Here is an 18,519-nt window from a genome sequence, read left to right as displayed (position 1 = left end):
TAGGTCCATCCACCTCGCTTTAAACAACTCAATTTCATTTTTTTTAATGGCTGAGCACTATTCCATTGTATATATGTGCCACATCTTCTTTGTCCATTCATCTGTCGATGGACACTTAGATTGTTTCCATGTCCTGGCTATTGTCTTAGGTATTTATTTAATTATTTTAAGTTACTTGTCACTTTGGCTTTCTCAGAGCCATTGCTAATTGAATTCATTTCTTCCTTTGGAAAACAGGTAGATAAAATCATAGAGTTACCAAGATTAGTGATATTAAAAATTGAAGAGTAAGGAGAATTTGCATGTGTTTATGACTGTCTGATTACCTTAAATGACTGCTCATGGTCAAACTTCTGTACTTTTTTTCCCCTTTGGACAGAGGGTAAATCAGTCTCAACAAATATTGGCTAAGAATGACATAAACAGTATGATGTCTGTGTTTGCGTGTGCTGTCTAGTACCAGGTTAGCTGACTGGAGTGTATGCTAGGGTTCCAGCCTGCTATTCACTCTAATTCCAGTTAGGAGAAATCCCTGGGTATTATAGTAATACCTAGCCTATAAAAGTATAATCAAATAAGTGGTTTTAAGAGAAAAAAGGAAACTTTCTTTTGGGGACAGAAAGTCACCCAGGGCCTTCTTACATCAAGCAGTAGTCACAGTGTCTATTCCAAAGTAATATCAATTACCTGAGGTAGAAAATGTTCAAAAAACCAGAAGTAAAAAAAAAAAAAAAAAAAGCAGTTACTGGCTCCCAAGACCACAGCAATTACTTAACCACAGTATCCAGAATAATTTAACCACATTAGAGTTTATAGCCAGTGGTAAGTACTGAAAGCAACTCAGCATCCAAGAAGACGCATACAAGGTAGTAAAGAAATGTCTCTTTGTCCTTTTATGTTTAGTTCCTGGATCTTTATGAGCAGATCTGCTTGTGGGCCTTGTGTTCTTCAGGACTGTTCTAGCAGGCTCTCTGCCATGGATTTTTACTTAAACTTACTTCCTTGGCTTCTTTTTCAGACTCTCTCCCCACACCCCAGCTTTACTGAAGTATTATTGACAAATTGTAAATTATTTAAAGTGTACAGTGTGATGCCTTGATATACATATACATTGTGAAAGGATCTCTTTAATTAAAGAATCCCTTTAATTAAAACGTATTCAGTCCTTCCACTCTGTTCATAATCAGGGCTTGAAAATTTGAAAACAAGTATTTTAGACTCAGAAGCTGACCCTGTCAAATATACTAAAGAAGAATAATATAGAATTCTGTGATACTTTTCCCAAGTACAGGCACTATCTTGTTTTGTTTTGTTTTTAATGTCTTTTAGGGGGCAATGGAATGTTTCTTGGAAATTATTTCCACATATAGGAGAGGAATAAATTTAGCTTTATTGCTCTTCCTCTAATTGTTTTTTATTTTTTTATTTCATTCTGTGTTACCCATTAAATTTTTTTTCTTTTTTCTTAATTTCATGATTGTTGCCCAATTTACTCAGTTTAGTGAGATTTAATTTTCTTACAAGAGTTATAAAAGTGATTTTCTTAAAATATAATTTTCTTATAATTCTTGAAGACAAAAGTTTTTGGGATTTAAGGATTATAGCTGCTTGCATACCCAGAATAAATATCTGAAAACACATCTTTCAAATCATTGAATCCAGTCCTCTCCTTTCATTGTGGAGGAGCTGAGGTACCCAGAAATGCTACTTGCCTGAGGTTACAGTACTACTTAGTCACAGAGTAGGAACCAGAACCAGGTCATCTAACTTTCAGTCTAATTTCTTTTCATCATAACTGATTGCCTCTTCTTTGTAGCTGATGGCCAGGATGCAGTGAGACTTTGAGCTGCATTATTGTAATCTTCCTAATTGGATACTGGCCATATGAATTGTATCTGTTTATTCTCAGCTCACATCTCTAGCCCCTCACTCAACTGGTGCTGTTTCTTCTTTGAGTGGAGGCAGTGACTACAACGAGACTCAGCTAGGTTGCTACTCCTCCTGCACTGAGTACCCTGCCTTAGTCCTCAACTGAACAGCATGGAAAGGCATTATCTCCAAATGAAGGGTCAAATTCCCCAGGTGCTTTTTTGGGACTCTAGAACAAAAATAATAGGGTAATTGTTTGAAAGTAAATAGTATACACATTTTATGTATTATTCATTCATTCCCTTAAAAAAAGAAAATTTTCTGGTTTTTTTTTTTTTTTTTTTGATAAAAAATATGTCATGACCTTTTAGCATTAATTAGGCTGATTTCTTTGGTAGAAAATAATTTAATTTGGAAAATCCCTGTCTCAGGCAAACTGGGAGTGTTGGTAATGCTAATAATTTATATATATGTATTTAGTCAGAGCAAAAAAGTTTTCTCATTTCAATAAAGAAAATAATACTTATTTAAAATTATTGTTTGATACATTTTTACCTCCTTTGAAATTTCTCTTTTGTTTTATACTGTGTTTTTGTACTAATATCACATGTATGTTTGTATGACTTAAAAAGAGATATACACGTATTATATATACTTATTGGAAAAGTTTGTTTTTCTTACAGTTACAGCCATTAAAAGAATTTGGGGTTGACGGTCAACATCATACATCATTAAGGAATTAATTGCAACTTAAAACAACAATGAGGGCTTCCCTGGTGGCACAGTGGTTGAGAGTCCGCCTGCCGATGCAGGGGACGCGGGTTTGTGCCGCGGTCCGGGAAGATCCCACATGCCGCGGAGTGGCTGGGCCCGTGAGCCATGGCTGCTGAGCTTGCATGTCCAGAGCCTGTGCTCCGCAGCGGGAGAGGCCACAACAGTGAGAGGCCCGCGTACCGCAAAAAAAAACCAACAAAAAAAACAATGAAATAGCACTACACAACCATTAGAATGACTAAAACCCCAAACACCCAGTGTTGGAGAGGATGTGGAGCAACAGCAACTCTCCTTCACAGCTGGTGGGAATGCAGAATGGTGCAGCGACTTTGGAAGGCAGCTTGGCAGTTTCTTACAAAACGAAACATACTCTTATTATATGATCCAATAAACACACTCTTTGGTAGTTACCCACATGACTTGAAAAGTTACGTCCACACAAAATTTGCATGAATGTTTATAGTCACTTTATTCAGAATTGCTAAAACTGGGAAGCCACTAGTATGTCCTTCAGTAGGCAAATGGATAAACAAACCATGGTATATCCATACAATGAAATATTATTTAGTAATAAAAAAGAGTTATCAGGCCATGAAGACATGAAGGAATCTTAAATGCATAATGCTAAGTGAAAGAAGCCAATCTGAAGAGGCTACATACCATATGTTTGCAACTCTGTGACATTTTGGAAACAACAAAACTATGGAGACAGTAAAGAGATCAGTTATTGCCAGGGATTGCAAAGGAGGAAGGGATGAATAGGCAGAGCACAGAGGATTTGTAGTGAAACCATTTGTATGATACTATAATAGTGTATACATATCATTATACATCTGTCAGAACCAATAGAGAAACACATGCAGAGTTACCCTTAATGTAAACTCTGGACTTTAGTTAATAATAACGTATCAATCAATACTGCCTCGCTAATACAAAATGTTAATAATAGAGGAAACTGGGCATGGAGGGAGATGAGGAGATATATGAAAACTCTCTGTACTTTTCACTCACTTTTTCTAAAACTGCTTTAAAAAATGAAGTCTATTATAATTATTTAAAAAAATAGAATTTAGGGTTGATTTCTTTTCAACAGTTGGTGATAAGTGGATGTATGAAGAATGGGTCTGTAGGTAGATACATCATCAGATATATACATTTACATAGGATCTGGAGGTTAGCAAAAGATTCTGATAAAGAATAATGTGTCATAATTTCCAGAGACATTGAAAGTGTATCACCATACTCAGGAAGCATCTAGGAATAAATTACTAACTAAAGATGTCAAATAGGGGTTCAACAGAGAGTAAGATAGCAAATATCTAGCATCTTCCTTCCTTTTTTTTAAAACTTTTCTAAGAGGTTTTTTAACTGAGGTTAGAAACTATTGAAATGAAGTTTTGTTGTGTTTTGGAAACACATAGTGACTGTAGTAATATTCAGTGTGTATTTTTAAAAATTTGTTTTCTGTGTTTTAGAAATGTTTCTGTAACTAATTCTTACTCTGTTTTACTCTGTACTTTCTATTAATAGATTTTTCTTTTTACTTTAACAGATGTCTATGTAAAGGCTATCTCCCAATTTTAGACTGTGTTAGGCTTACACATAGCACACAAAAATACTGAAAGGCCTAGTGGTAAATTCTGCAGAATTTTTGGAACAGTATCCCATGGTTTCGTTCAGCATACATCCTCTTCTAAGTGTACAGGGTACAGAATAAGAAGTATAAGTTCACCTCATGAATAGTCTTGCTTATTTCATACTTTCATTATGCACTTGACAAGGGAATTGCAGAGTCCGCTGCCCTAGTGATCACTGAAACATTTGATCCTGGAATTGAATAAAACCAATCCTGTTTGGGTGAGAGGGTAGGGTATAAGTGGCTGTGCCACTGTCTTGATTAAGTGGAGTCCAGCAAGAATGCTCTGGACTTACTTGTTGTGACCATAGTTATCAAAGCTACATGATAACTAAAATAGAGTCTTGTGTGTGATAGCAACGAAGCTACTGCAGAAGACCAGGGGAGGGACAACTTTTTCAGGAACATTTCCTAAAAGACCTTTAGTGGAAGCTGGTCCAGCAGTGCTGGTGTTGTTATAGGCATCTAGGCAGTATGTGAAGGATTTGAGCATCAGACCTTTTTGGTTGGGAATAGACCCAAGACAAGTCAGTCAAGGCATCAGTGAGTAATAAGATAGGTGTTTAATGGGGGGGGGGGGAATATCAAAAGATATGTATAAGTACCAGTTACTTGGATTTTGTCTTTAAGTGACTGAAAAATATTATATACATTGCAGAGCAAAAAGAGGTGACTATGGCTAGGTAGAGTAGCTTTCATTTCTATTTTCCAGAAACCATTAAGACAATATCTAGCTTTCTGCATGTGGGAAAAAAAAACTTAGCAGAAGTAATATGAGAAAAAATGCAAATTTAAGCTGAAGAACTAACAACCCTGAAAATTAAACTAATATACTCATCAAAATCCCATCCCTATTTATATCTTTAGCTGGTTTTAAGCACTTTACATGTTTATGTTAATGGTGATTATTTTTAGTAGAAAAGTATATAAAAGCTTGAGGTAAAACTTGGTAATTATATGTATATTTTATTAATATAAGAAGTATTTTAAAATATTCTTTTTCCTAGAGATGTGAATTGCATTCATTGTTTTATCTTTGAGTCAATTATTTCCCTTTGGTAACTTTGTACTTTTTCTTTGGTGCGATTTAAATTAACTTAAAATAATGGAAGAGAAACTTTGTCCTGGCAGTCCAAAAATTAAATACTGAATATGTCAGTGAACATAACAGAAGATTTTTGCCATTGTAGAGTTTACTCTCTAATGGAGACTTTTTATTCTCTTTCTGTTCTGTTGGTTTATTTGTTTGTCCTTGCACCAGTAGCACACTACCTTAATTACTATGGCTTTATAATAAGTCTTGTAGGAAATCTCTTTCTACTTTGTACTTCAAAAGTGTCTTGACTATTCTTGGCTCTTGACTCTCTCACATAAAGTTTAGAGCCAATTTATATAGTTTTAATTGCATTTTCTATCTTTGTGTGCTGTTTTCCCCAACTTTATTGAGATATGATTGATATTGTATGTTTAAGGAGTACACATGTTGATTTGATATACTTGTTTATTACAAAATGATTACCACCATAGCTTTACCCCACACCTTCATCACATCACACAGTTACCATTTCATTTTTGTGGTGAGAACATTTATGACTTACTCTCTTATCAACTTTTAAGTGTATAATATAGTACTGTTCACTATGATCACTGTGCTGTATGTAACATTCCCAGAACTTACTCATTTTCTAACTGGGAGTTTTGTACCCTCTAAGCATCATCTCACTGTTTCCCCCACTCCCAGCCCCTGGTAACCACCACTCTACTGTCTGTTTCAATGAGTTCTGCCTTTGTGTTGATGATAATTAGATTGCTCTTATAGTTGAAAAACTTGCTGGCTTCCTTTATTAATTGAAATAATTTGTCTCCCCATTATTTTGAGTTTTCTGTGTAGATACTCAGACTATATGTGAATAAGAACAGTTTAGTTTTTTCTTTTCAATACTTACATAGTTTAAACCTTTTCTTGCCTTATGTTGTCACTGTAATCTTAAGTATTATATTGACTAAAAGTGGTGACACTGGGAATCCTTATATTGGTCTGAATTTCAAAAGGTTTGAATGCTTCTGAGTATGTTGTTCCCTATATGGTTTTTGGTAGATTCTCTTCATCAGATTAAAGAAAATCTTTTTAGTCGTACTTTGATAAAATTTTTGTCGTGAATGGTTGTTTAGTGATTTTCCTATGTCTATTGATATGATCATATAATTTTTCTATTTTCATATTTTATGTAGTTAATTATATTAATAGATTTATGTTTTGCTCTTGCTTTCCTGGCAGCCAAGAAAAGTATACCCAGCAAAGTTATCCTTCAGAATTGAAAGAGAGATAAAGAATTTTCCAGACAAGTGAAAGTTGAAGGAGTTCATAACCACTAGACTAGCCTATAAGAAATGTTAAAGGGACTTCTTTGAACTGAAATGAAAGGATGCTAGTCAGTAATAGTAAAATGTATAAAAGTACAAATTCCACTGCTTAAATTCAGAATACACAAATATTTTAATGGTGGGTAAATCAGTTATACATCGTTATAAGACCAAAGTAGTAAAAATAATCATAACTACAATAACTTGTTAATGATACACAAGGTAAAAGATGTACTTTGTGAAATCAACAACATAAAATGTGATGAGGGGAGGGTAAAACTACAGAATGAAAATCTGAGAAGCAGTAGAGCTGATGGTATCCCCAAATGAGTTCAAAGGCAGTCAAAGACCAATGTCCCAGCTTGAAGATAGGCAGAGGGTGAATTCTCCCTTACTCCTCCTCTTGTTCTGTTCAGGCCTTCCATAGATTGGATGAGGCACACCCACATTGGAGAGGGTAATCTGCCTTACCCAGTTTACGGATTCAAATGTTAATCTCACGCATAAATACCTTCAAATACATATCAGACTAATGTTAACTACCCCATGGCCCAGTCAAACTGAGCCATAAAATTAACCATCACCCATATCAACTTGGGCACCCATATCTCCTTAGACTATACTTAGTCTCCAAATAAAGACAATAACAAGGTCATAGTTCTGCCTAACGTGATATAGTTATCCAGCACACAACTGAAAATGCGCTAACCCCTTCCCCAGAAGATGAGGTTAAGTCCTTGAGTGATGTTTATACTTCTCCCTGGTGTTCCTAGTTTAAATACTATGATATAAAATGAATAACAAATACTGTAAGGCCAATACATTTTATGTTACATGATGAGGGAATAAGAGAGGGAAGGAAACAGATATTTCCCCAACACTCACATTCACACACACACACAAATGTATTCGTAACAAAATAAGGGAATACTCATGACTGTTACAATCCTCTTTCTATAACTGGTCATATGGTTGTAGCTGGTATTAATAACTACCTTCTTCCCCTACCTAATCTGTATTCCCCTGCCTTCAGCAAGCACATCGGCTGGTTGTGGTTCTTTAACTGGTGGAGTGACCCAAACCTTCATTCTTGAAGGATCTGAGCTATTAGTAGTCCTTCCTGGATTGGGTTGTAGTTTTCCATTGACCTTAATCACAGGGCATGGTAATACTATGAGACATCCTAAGGGATCTCCTATATTCCAGAAATACTCTTTCTTACCTCCACTGTGGAGTACCAGTCTATTTTCCACTGGGTAGTCAGTATCACTCACCCCAGCCAACACAGTAACTCCTTCTTTGCTTGTTGATTCAGAAGCATGTGGAATCCACAGTGACTCAGCTGCAGTCTTAAGTTGCATTTCAATGGAATAATTGTGTCAATGGCATAAATGTGAAAGCATTCCTCCCTCTGGAATTAAGACCTCTAGGCCAGCAAATCATAAGGCCATGGGAACAGAAAGCAACAATTTTGCTAGTGGGTCTCCAGGAGTAATAATGAATGGTGCCTCTCCCATTCTATCCCTTGATTCCCAGACCTGTGAATTCTGTGTGTGGGAGAAGCAGCACCATATATTAGATGCTGGTTCTAGACTGTATAGTCTTCTGGAAAACCTTGCCCCAGATCTACAAGGTATTACCAACTTGCTGGCACTGTAACTCAGTCTTCAAAAGGCCATTTCATCATTCTGTCAAACCAGCTGCTTCAGATGGTATGGAACATGTTAAGAATAGTGAATTCCATAAGGGTGGGCCCAGTGTAGCCCTTCTCTTGCTATCAAGTGAGTTTCTTGATCAGAATCAATGCTGTATAGAATATTATGACAGTGGATAGGCATTCTCTAAGTCCACAGATGGTAATTTTTGCAGAAGCATTGCATGCAGGGATGCCAGTTCCATATCCAGAGTGTCTGTTCCAGTAGGAATAATACACTTCCACTGCCATGATGGAAGTGGTCTGATGGCATCAACCTGTTACCAGGTAGCTGACTGATCACCCTGGGGAATGAATGGTACCATATAGAGAACTCAGTGTTGATCTCTGCTGCTGACAGATGGACACTTAGCAGTGGCCTTGGTGAGTGGAAGTCCATCCTTCCCACCACAGCCACCTTGTTCATATGCCCATTGGGCAATGATGGGGTGATTTGGGAAAAGCTGATGGTATCCACTTGTTTTTTAAATTCTTCCTTTGCTGAGGTCACCTATGAGCATTCACGCAAGACACTGATATACTCACTTTTTTTTTTTTTTTTGCGGTACGCGGGCCTCTCACTGTTGTGGCCTCTCTCGTTGCGGAGCACAGGCTCCGGACGCGCAGGCTCAGCGGCCATGGCTCACGGGCCCAGCCGCTCCGCAGCATGTGGGATCTTCCCAGAACAGGGCACGAACCCGTGTCCCCTGCATCGGCAGGTGGACTCTAAACCACTTTTTTTAGTTTTTTAAAAATTGAAATATAGTCGATGTCTTCACATTGTTGTTGTTGTTGTTTTGCCTATTTAGAGACATCTGTCTACCTCTTCCCCAAATTTACCAATTTCCCAAACATACTCCTTCCATGTCCCTTACCGTTAGCCACTCATTGGTCATAGCCCATGAATCAGTATAAAATTACACATCTGTTTCTTCTTTCAAGTAAACAACTAGTACACTGCTGTAAGTTCTGTGCACTGGGAGGATTTCCCTTTACCACTGTCTTTCAGGGATGTTCCAGAAGGGCACTATAGCACTACAGCTGTTTAGTTTCAGGTGGTGTCTACATATCATGCACATTTCCACAGTTGCTGCACCATTTTGCATTCCCACCAGCAATGTACAGCATTTTCAGTTTCTCCATATCCTAGCCAACACTTAACTATTTTCCATTTTGTTGACAAGAACCATTCTTATGGGTTTGAAGTGGTATCTCCATGTTTTTTTTCATTTGCATTTCCCTAATGGCTAATGATTTTGAGCATCTTTTCATTTGAAATTGGCCATTTGTTTATTTTCATTGGAGAAATATCTATTCAAGTCTATAGCCCATTTTTAAGTTGGGTTTTGTTTTGTTTTGTTTTTTTGCATTGTGGGCGTTCTTTGTATATGCTGGTTATTTATCTGATATATGAATTTCAAACATTTTTCCCCATTCTGTAGGTTATCTTTTCTCTCTCTAAATAGTGTTCTTTGATTTATAAAAGGTTTTAATTTTGATGAAGTCCAATTTATTTTTTTCTTTTGTTACCTGTGCTTTTGGTGTCACACTTAAGAAACCTTTGCCAAATCCAAGGTCATGAAGATCTCCCCTTCTGTTTTATTCTAATAGTTTTAGGTCTTTGATCTATTTTTAGTTTATTTTAATATATGGTACAAGGTAAGAATCCAACTTCATTCTTTGGCATGTGGACATCTTGTTTCCCTGCACCAATTGTTGAAAAGACTGTCCTTTCCATATTGGATGCTCTTGCCACTGTTACTGAAAATCAGGTGACCATTATATGTTTGTTGTCTTTTTGTGCCAGTACCACATTTTTTTTCTCTTTTACTCAGCCTGGGATAAGACAGGAGAAGTGCCTTCCTTGGAGTGGTATTTTCCTAGTTCACATACTGAAAGTATCACCATCTGGGTGTTGCTTTTCTCAACTTCAGAGTAGTTTCCTCAAACTGACCTCATACCTCTCTTGAGGTCCCAGCCCTCTTTCCTATACCTTGAAAACGTGCTGGTTGAAATCCAGGCTATAGGCTACTATAAAGAAGTAGATACTTTCAGAATAAATTTTGGCTCCATGGCTCTCTTATGCTGTGGAACTCTGTTTTCTCTGACTTCTTTTTTGTTTTCTCCACTGCTGGTGAAGGATGCTTTAAATATAAGTTTTTAATATATTACTGTATATTTTCAAATGTTCTTTAACAGGACCATCTAGTCCACAATATGAAAATTGAGAAGAGGACTTTTAAGATCAGCTCTGTCATCCATTCTTGATAATCTGCTTGTATATAATTTGAAATAATAGTTTACACCATTTACATGCATTTTTCTTAGCAGTTTTCATTTTAATTACATCACATGCTTTTTTTACTTTCCTATGTGGCTATTATTGTGTTACTGTACAGTTGTCCCTCAGTGTCTGAGGGGGATTGGTTCTAAGAAACCCCTGCAGATACCCAAAACGTCAGATGCTCAAGTCCCTTATATAAATTGACATAGCATTTACTATTTAACCTATGCACATCTTTCCATATACTTTTTTTTTTACTTTAGTAAAAAGAATTATTATTTGTAGTATTTACACACATAGTCTTCCATGGTAATGTTAAAGTTACCATTTTCTTCAAATGCCCCTCAAAATAACACACTCTGCCTTCCTAAGTGAATCTTGGACAAGGAAATTCAGTGAAAGTGATCTACTCATGACTGTGTCCCATGTCTTTTTTTCTTTTTTTGTTTAACATCTTTATTGGAGTATAATACTTTACAATGGTGTGTTAGTTTCTGCTGTATAACAAAGTGAATCAGCTTTATGTGTACATATATCCCCATATCTCCTCCCTCTTGCATCTCCCTGCCACCCTCCCTATCCCACCGCTCTAGGTGGACACAAAGCACGGAGCTGATCTCCCTGTGCTATGTGGCCGCTTCCCACTAGCTATCTATTTTACATTTGGTAGTGTATATATGTCCATGCCACTCTCTCACTTCGTCCCAGCTTACCCTTCCCCCTCCCCGTGTCCTCAAGTCCATTCTCTATGTCTGCGTCTCTTTTCCTGTCCTGCCCCAAGGTTCTTCATAAACAATTTTTTTCTTTTTAGATTCCATATATATGTGTTAGCATGCGGTATTTGTTTTTCTCTTTCTGACTTACTTCACTCTGTATGACAGTTTCTAGGTCCATCCACTTCACTACAAATAACTCAATTTCGTTTCTTTTTATGCCTGAGTAATATTCCATTGTATATATGTGCCACATCTTCTTTATCCATTCATTTGTTGATGGACACTTAGGTTGCTTCCATGTTCTGGCTATTGTGAATAGTGCTGCAATGAACATTGTGGTACATGACTCTTTTTGAATTATGGTTTTCTCCGAGTGTATGCCCAGCAGTGGGATTGCTGGGTCACATGGTAGTTCTATGTTTAATTTTTTAAGGAAACTCCGTACTGTTCTCCATAGTGGCTGTATCAATTTACATTCCCACCAACAATGCAAGAGGGTTCCCTTTTCTCCACACCCTCTCCAGCATTTATTGTTTGTAGATTTTTTGATGATGGCCATTCTGACCGATGTGAGGGTAGTTTTGATTTGCATTTCTCTAATGATTAGTGATGTTGAGCATCCTTTCATGTGTTTACTGTCAATCTGTATATCTTCTTTGGCGAAATTTCCATATACTTTAAATCGTCCCTAGATTACTTATAATACCTCATGCAAAGTAAATGCCATGTAAATAATTGTAAATACAATGTAAATGATATGTGAATTGTTGCCACCACATGGCAAAATCAAGTTTTGCTATTCAGAACTTTCTGGATATTTTTTTTATTTAGAATATTTTCAATTGGTGGTTGGTTGAACCTGAGGAACCTGCAGAACCTGAAGATATGAAGGGCCAGCTGTATTGGTTATTTGGATATGGTAACAGTTTTCTGGTTGCCAATATTATGAAGTGGTTGTCTTTAAAATCTTGCATTTTGAAACAGTAAATGCCCTCAAAAATGCCTACACAAATCAAGAAATAACATTGATGACACTGCACTTTTCTCTGGAAGTTTCAGCTTATGTAGGAATGATGTAATTCTTTGTCCATAGAAAATTGTATACGTACTCTGTCATTTGAGAGGACAATTTGTAGTTTATTAAACAGTATTATGATAAATATTTTTCACTTTTGCCTTTCTTAGTTTTACAGTCCATAATATTGGTATGTTTGATTTTCTTTGCAGGTTTTCTCTAGGTGATTCTAGGAGGCCTCTTCATGAAACAGCAGTTTTGGTAGAAGATGTAGTACACACTCAGTTAATTAACCTGGTAAGAGCATATAATCTTATTTGGTATCTCTCCTCTGCATTCCACTTATGTTGGCATCACAACCCAAGATATTTTTAAGAATTTTGTTTTTACATTATTTTACATTTGGAATTCTTGTTTTGTCAGCTCTATTGAAGTATAATTTTCATGTAACAAAATTTCACTCAGTTAATTAACCTGGTAAGAGCATATAATCTTATTTGGTATCTCTCCTCTGCATTCCACTTATATTGGCATCACAACCCAAGATATTTTTAAGAATTTTTTTTTTTACATTTTTTTACATTTGGAATTCTTTTTTTGTCAGCTCTTTGGAAGTATAATTTTCATGTAACAGAATTTCACCAGTGCATGACTTTTGACAGATGAATATTGTCATGAGACTAGCAATGCAATCATTATATAGAAATATTTCCATCATCCAAAAACATCCCTTTGTACACCTGTGTAATCAGTCTTTTCTCCCACTCCTGACTTCGGATAACACTGAACTGTTTTTTATCATTGTATCAGTATAGTTTTTTCAGAACTTTAAAAAAAACCTTTTATTCTGAATTTTAGATGTCTGGAAAGAGAATTGCACAAATATTACAGAGAATTCTCAGATACAATTCACATTCCTTTGTTAACATCTTGCATAACCATAGTACAGTTATCAAAACCAGGAATAACGTTGATAAAAAACAGTTAATAAAATTACCAACCTTATATGAATTTCATCAGTTTTCCCATTAATGTCCCTTTTCTGTTCCAGGAGCTAATCTAGGATAACACACTGTAGTGAGCTGTCATGTCTTTGTGGTCTTCTATCTGTGATAGTTCCTCAGTCTTTCTGTAAAGTCTTTCATGACCTTGACACTTTTGAAAAGTACTAGACAATTATTCTGTAGAATGCTTTTCTTTGTCAATTGGTCTAATGTTTTCTTATGGTTAGAATGTGGCTATGCCTTTTTGGCAAGAATACCACAGAAGTGATGGGCTTTTCTCACTGTACCATATCTGTGGGTTCATGTTGTTGATGTGTTGTTTGTGATCTGAAATTAACCTTGATAACTTGGGTAAAGTGGTATATGCTGAATTTTTCCACTATAATGAAGTTTGGTTTTTTTTTCATTTTGTTGTTAATAAATGTCTTGTGGGAGATATTTTGTGACTATGCAAATACTGTTTCTGAAAAATTTTGCCTATTAATTTTAACATTCATCAGTGGGTGTAGTCTGAGACAGTTATTACCGTGGTATTTGCATAGTAATGATTTTCTATTTTCTTCTTTCCTTTTATCTTTTTTAATTGCAGTTATTCTGAAAGGAATAGCTATTCTTTATGACCATTTATTTATTAAATTTTTAATGTACATATGTATGGACTAATGTGTATTTAAATTTTATTCTTTGGTTCATTATGCAGTAATATTATTTTTTATTTCTCAAGTTGTTTCAGTGTTGGCTACTAGGAACGCTTTCATGTTCTTTCCTCATTTTTCTCTCAAGTTTTGGGTCCTGTGTCTCATAAATATTAGGTATATCAGTCCTTTGTTTGTGGCATATGATACAAATATATTCTTCTTCTGTGTCAGTTACAGTTATCTTTTGACTTTGTTTTTATGAGATTTTGGGAGCCATACAAGTATTTTTATTTTAATGTAGGCAAATGCATCAATCTTTTATTTCCTTTGGATTTTGAGTTATAGTTAGGAAGACTTTTCTTATACTGAGTTTATAGAGAAATTCATCCATATTGTCTTCTAGTACCTGTATGGTTTCTTTTTTTTTCTTTTTTTTTTTTTTTTTTTGCGGTACGCGGGCCTCTCACTGTTGTGGTCTCTCCCGTTGCGGAGCACAGGCTCCGGACACGCAGGCTTAGCGGCCATGGCTCATGGGCCCAGCCGCTCCACGGCATGTGGGATCTTCCCAGACCGGGGCACGAACCTGTGTCCCCTGAATCGTCAGGCTGATTCTCAACCACTGCGCCACCAGGGAAGCCCTGGTTTCATTTTTAACATTTAGATTCCTAACCATTTGTGGTTTATTCTTGTTATTGTGTGAGATATGGATCTAACTATAGATTTTTCCAAATGACTGCCCAGTTATACCATCATCATTTATTAAAAAGTATCTACTTTCCCTAATGATTTGAGATGCCTCCTTTATCATTACTAAATTAGCATATGTATTGGGGTCTGTTTCTGATTTTATATTCTATACCAATGGTTTATTTGTCTATGCATGTGCTAATACAACATTTTTAATTATATAGGTTTTATGGTATATCTTAAAGATTGTTACAGCTAGACACCACTTCTAATTTTTCTCAGTGTGTTCCTGATTATTCTTATATGTTTATTTTTCCGTGTGAACATTAGTATTGAATTTTCTAGTCCATAAAATAACTTGCTTGTATTTTTATGGGGATTGTGTGAATTTATAAATCAATATAAAGAGAACTGCCTCTTAATGTGAGGTCAGTGTAAGAAAAGGGAATGTCTACATTTTTTCAAGACTATTTTTGTGTCTTTCATGAGTGTTTTAACATTTCTTTTTATAGGCTTCATGTATTTCTTGTTAGATATATTCCTAAGTATTTAACCTTCTTATTTGCTATTGCAAATAGGCTTTCTGTATAATTACATAATGGCTGAAAATGTCTGGAATTTACTGAAATATGTAAATCTATAGATTTAAGAAGCTGAGCAAACTCCAAGAAGGATGAGCCCAAAGAAATGCATGTTCAAACTGCTGACTATGAACGGCATAATATAAATTTTAAAAGCACCCAGATTTATTACCATAGGGGAACAATGATTTGAAAGACAGCAGAGGGCTTCCCTGGTGGCGCCGTGGTTGAGAATCTGCCTGCCAATGCAGGGGACATGGGTTCGAGCCCTGGTCTGGGAAGATCCCACATGCTGCGGAGCAACTAGGCCCATGAGCCACAATTACTGAGCCTGCTCGTCTGGAGCCTGTGCTCCGCAACAAGAGAGGCTGCGATAGTGAGAGGCCTGCGCACCGCGATGAAGAGTAGCCCCCACTTGCTGCAACTAGAGAAAGCCCTCGCACAGAAATGAAGACCCAACACAGCCATAAATAAATAAATAAATAAAATTTTTTTTAAAAAGAAAGACAGCAGAATTTTCATGAAAATATGGAGACTAGAAGGAAATATCACAATAGTTTTAAAGTACTGGATTCCCTTTTCTCCACATCCTCACCAGCACTTGTTATCTCATGTCTTTTTCATAATAGCCATTCTAACAAGTGTTGGCCTAAAACATACACATAGATCAGTGGAACAGAATAAGAGCCCTGAAATAACCCACATATATGGTCAATTAATTTACAAGAAAGCAGTCAAAATTGGAGAGCCACATGCAAAAGAATGAAACTAGATGCTCTTTTACACTGTACACAAAAATTAACTCAAAATGGATTAAAGACTTAAATGTAAGACCTACAACCATGAAATGCCTAGAAGAAAACATAAGCACTAAGCTCCTTGACATAGGTCTTGGCGATAATTTTTTGAATCTGACCCCAAAAACAAAAGCAAAAATAAACAAGTAAGACTGCATCAAACTAAGAAGCTGTGCACAGCAAAGGAAACCATCAACAAAATGAAAAGGTAACCTACTGAATGGAGGAAAATGTTTGCAAATCATATATCTGATAAGGGGCTAATATTCAAAATATATGAAGAAGTCATATAACTCAATAGCAAAAAATAAACAATAAATGGGCAGACGATCTGAATAGACATTTTTCCAAAGAAGACAGACAGCTGGCCAGCATGTACCTGAAAAGATGCTCACCATCATTAACCATCAGGGAAATGCAAATCAAAACCATATGAGATATCACCTCACACTTGTCAGAATGACTGTTATCAAAAAGACTAAAAATAACAAGTGTTGGTGAGGATGTGGAGTAAGGGAGCCCTTGTGTGTTGTTGGATTGTGCATTTGTGCAGCCACTATGGAAAGCAGTATGGAGGTTTCTCAGAAAATTAAAAACAGAACTACCATATCATCCAGCAATTCCAATTCTGGGTATTTATCCAAAGAAATGAAAATACTAACTCAAAAAGATGTATGCATGCCCATGTTCATGGTAGCATTATTTGTAGTAGCCAAGATATGGATACAACCTAAGTGTCCATCTATGGATGAATGGGTAAAGAAATTGTGGTATGACTAGGCAATGGAATATTATTGAGCCATAAGAAATAATGAAACCTTGCCATTTGCAATACCATGAATGGACCTCAAGGATATTGTGCCAAGTAAAGTAAGACAGACATAGAAAGACAAATACCGTATGAGCCCTTTTATATGTGGAATCTAAAGGAAAAACAAATCAACTTCATAGAAACAGAGAAACAGATTGGTGGTTGCCAGAGGCAGGGGGTGGAGTGGGATGAACTGTTTTTTAGTTTAAATAAATTGAATTAAATTTTTTTAAATAAATTTTTAAACATTATGATAACTGGTAATGCTGATATTCACAGGGAGAGATGGGGGTATTGACAAGAGTTATCTAGCCTGGAATTCTTGTTTTTGTATATACATGTCTCTGTAAAAATATATGTTAAATCTTTCATAGGATTCAACATATATTTATTAAATTTAATTGAGGAAAGTAAGCATCAGAATAGAGGTAAAAAACTCTTGACCTATGCATAGATGTAGCATAGAATCTGGTTTTACTTGCACTATATTAAGATACAAATTTAGTTGCCAACATTTTAAAATTAGATCACTTTTACATAAAAACTTAGGATTTTTGGTTATTCTTGGAAGATTAAAATTGGAATGTTTGACAGCATAGGTATGACTTTTAATATGGAAATCTGAGCTCAGGAGCCACTTCTACCTGGTTTTTACCAGGCCGGCTTCATTTGCTTAACCAGGAAAGTATTCAGTGTTAATGAATTTATATAGCACATTGTTGCCGTATTTCCCATATCCATCTTCAATTTCAATTTTTCAAGAAAACACACTTTTTAATTTTGGAAGAAAATGATGTTTTTAAAAGGAATTTTAGTTTTCCTCAAAAGCTGTGGAAACAGTGTTATGTATGTCACAGAATTTCATAGACAAATATAATAAGGAAGTTGTTTTTATGTGATATACTTTTTCCCCCTGTGACTTTGCTCTGTTAATGCTAGAGTGATCTATCAAAGTGCTTTGATAGTGTACTATCAAAGGGAATACATAACTTATAAAAGAAATAAAAAGCATTTAGATTCTTGCTACAGCCTATTTATAAGGGAAGAAAGTGATTCCACTCTTACAACCTCTGTGGTGCTGTGTCTCCTATTCAAAAAGCACCTTTAAGTACTGGGCTGGGGTAGTGAGCTAGAACTTAGTTGACTCGTTCTTTCCTCGACTGCCGGCCCTTAATACCTTAATCTAAAACTTTAAAAGGGAAGAAAATCCATTCTTCAGTCTCTTGGATCATTTTGGCAGTGGTTGCGTGTTGTTTCATTTGGGAAGAGGTTTTCTTTAAATCTTTTGTCTCTTGTTTCTCGGACCTATGATTCCCATTTGAGACCTGTGCCCTCTCATCCTGCCCCTGATTCTTTCTCAGTTCTTCAGCCAGGCCTGCCCTCCAGTCTGAGTGATTCCACCTAACTCTACTCTGTTCCACTTGCTAGGTTGTGACCAGCTCAGGCCCCAGTTAACTGTTCTTCCTGGAGTTCTCTGTGAAGATTATAGAATATGTTAAATCATGAAAGCATATAGTTTAAAATCTATATAAAGCTTTTGACTTTATTCAAGAACAAGTTAGAATATTAAAGTCATAGGATTTTAAAGTTGAATTATACTTCAGAAGTTATTTGTTATATAATAGTTTGAACCAAATGAAATTGCCTTTT

The 18,519-nt window shown here is 36.0% G+C and overlaps 1 protein-coding gene across 3 annotated transcripts in view; it reads left to right on the top strand.

Annotated features, from left to right (window-relative positions):
- SUPT3H (SPT3 homolog, SAGA and STAGA complex component) overlaps window positions 1–18,519 on the top strand; it is a 429,490-nt gene that overhangs the window by 204,863 nt on the left and 206,108 nt on the right. For all 3 annotated transcript variants that reach the window (XM_059077802.2, XM_067006330.1, XM_067006331.1), the window contains one exon: window positions 12,564–12,648. In XM_059077802.2, the coding sequence (XP_058933785.1) occupies window positions 12,564–12,648 (85 nt within the window). The remainder of the gene's footprint in view (window positions 1–12,563; window positions 12,649–18,519) is intronic.

Source organism: Kogia breviceps, chromosome 10 (assembly GCF_026419965.1).
Source record: "Kogia breviceps isolate mKogBre1 chromosome 10, mKogBre1 haplotype 1, whole genome shotgun sequence".
Taxonomy (NCBI): Eukaryota; Metazoa; Chordata; class Mammalia; order Artiodactyla; family Physeteridae; genus Kogia; species Kogia breviceps.
This window is presented reverse-complemented; position numbering and strand designations above follow the sequence as displayed.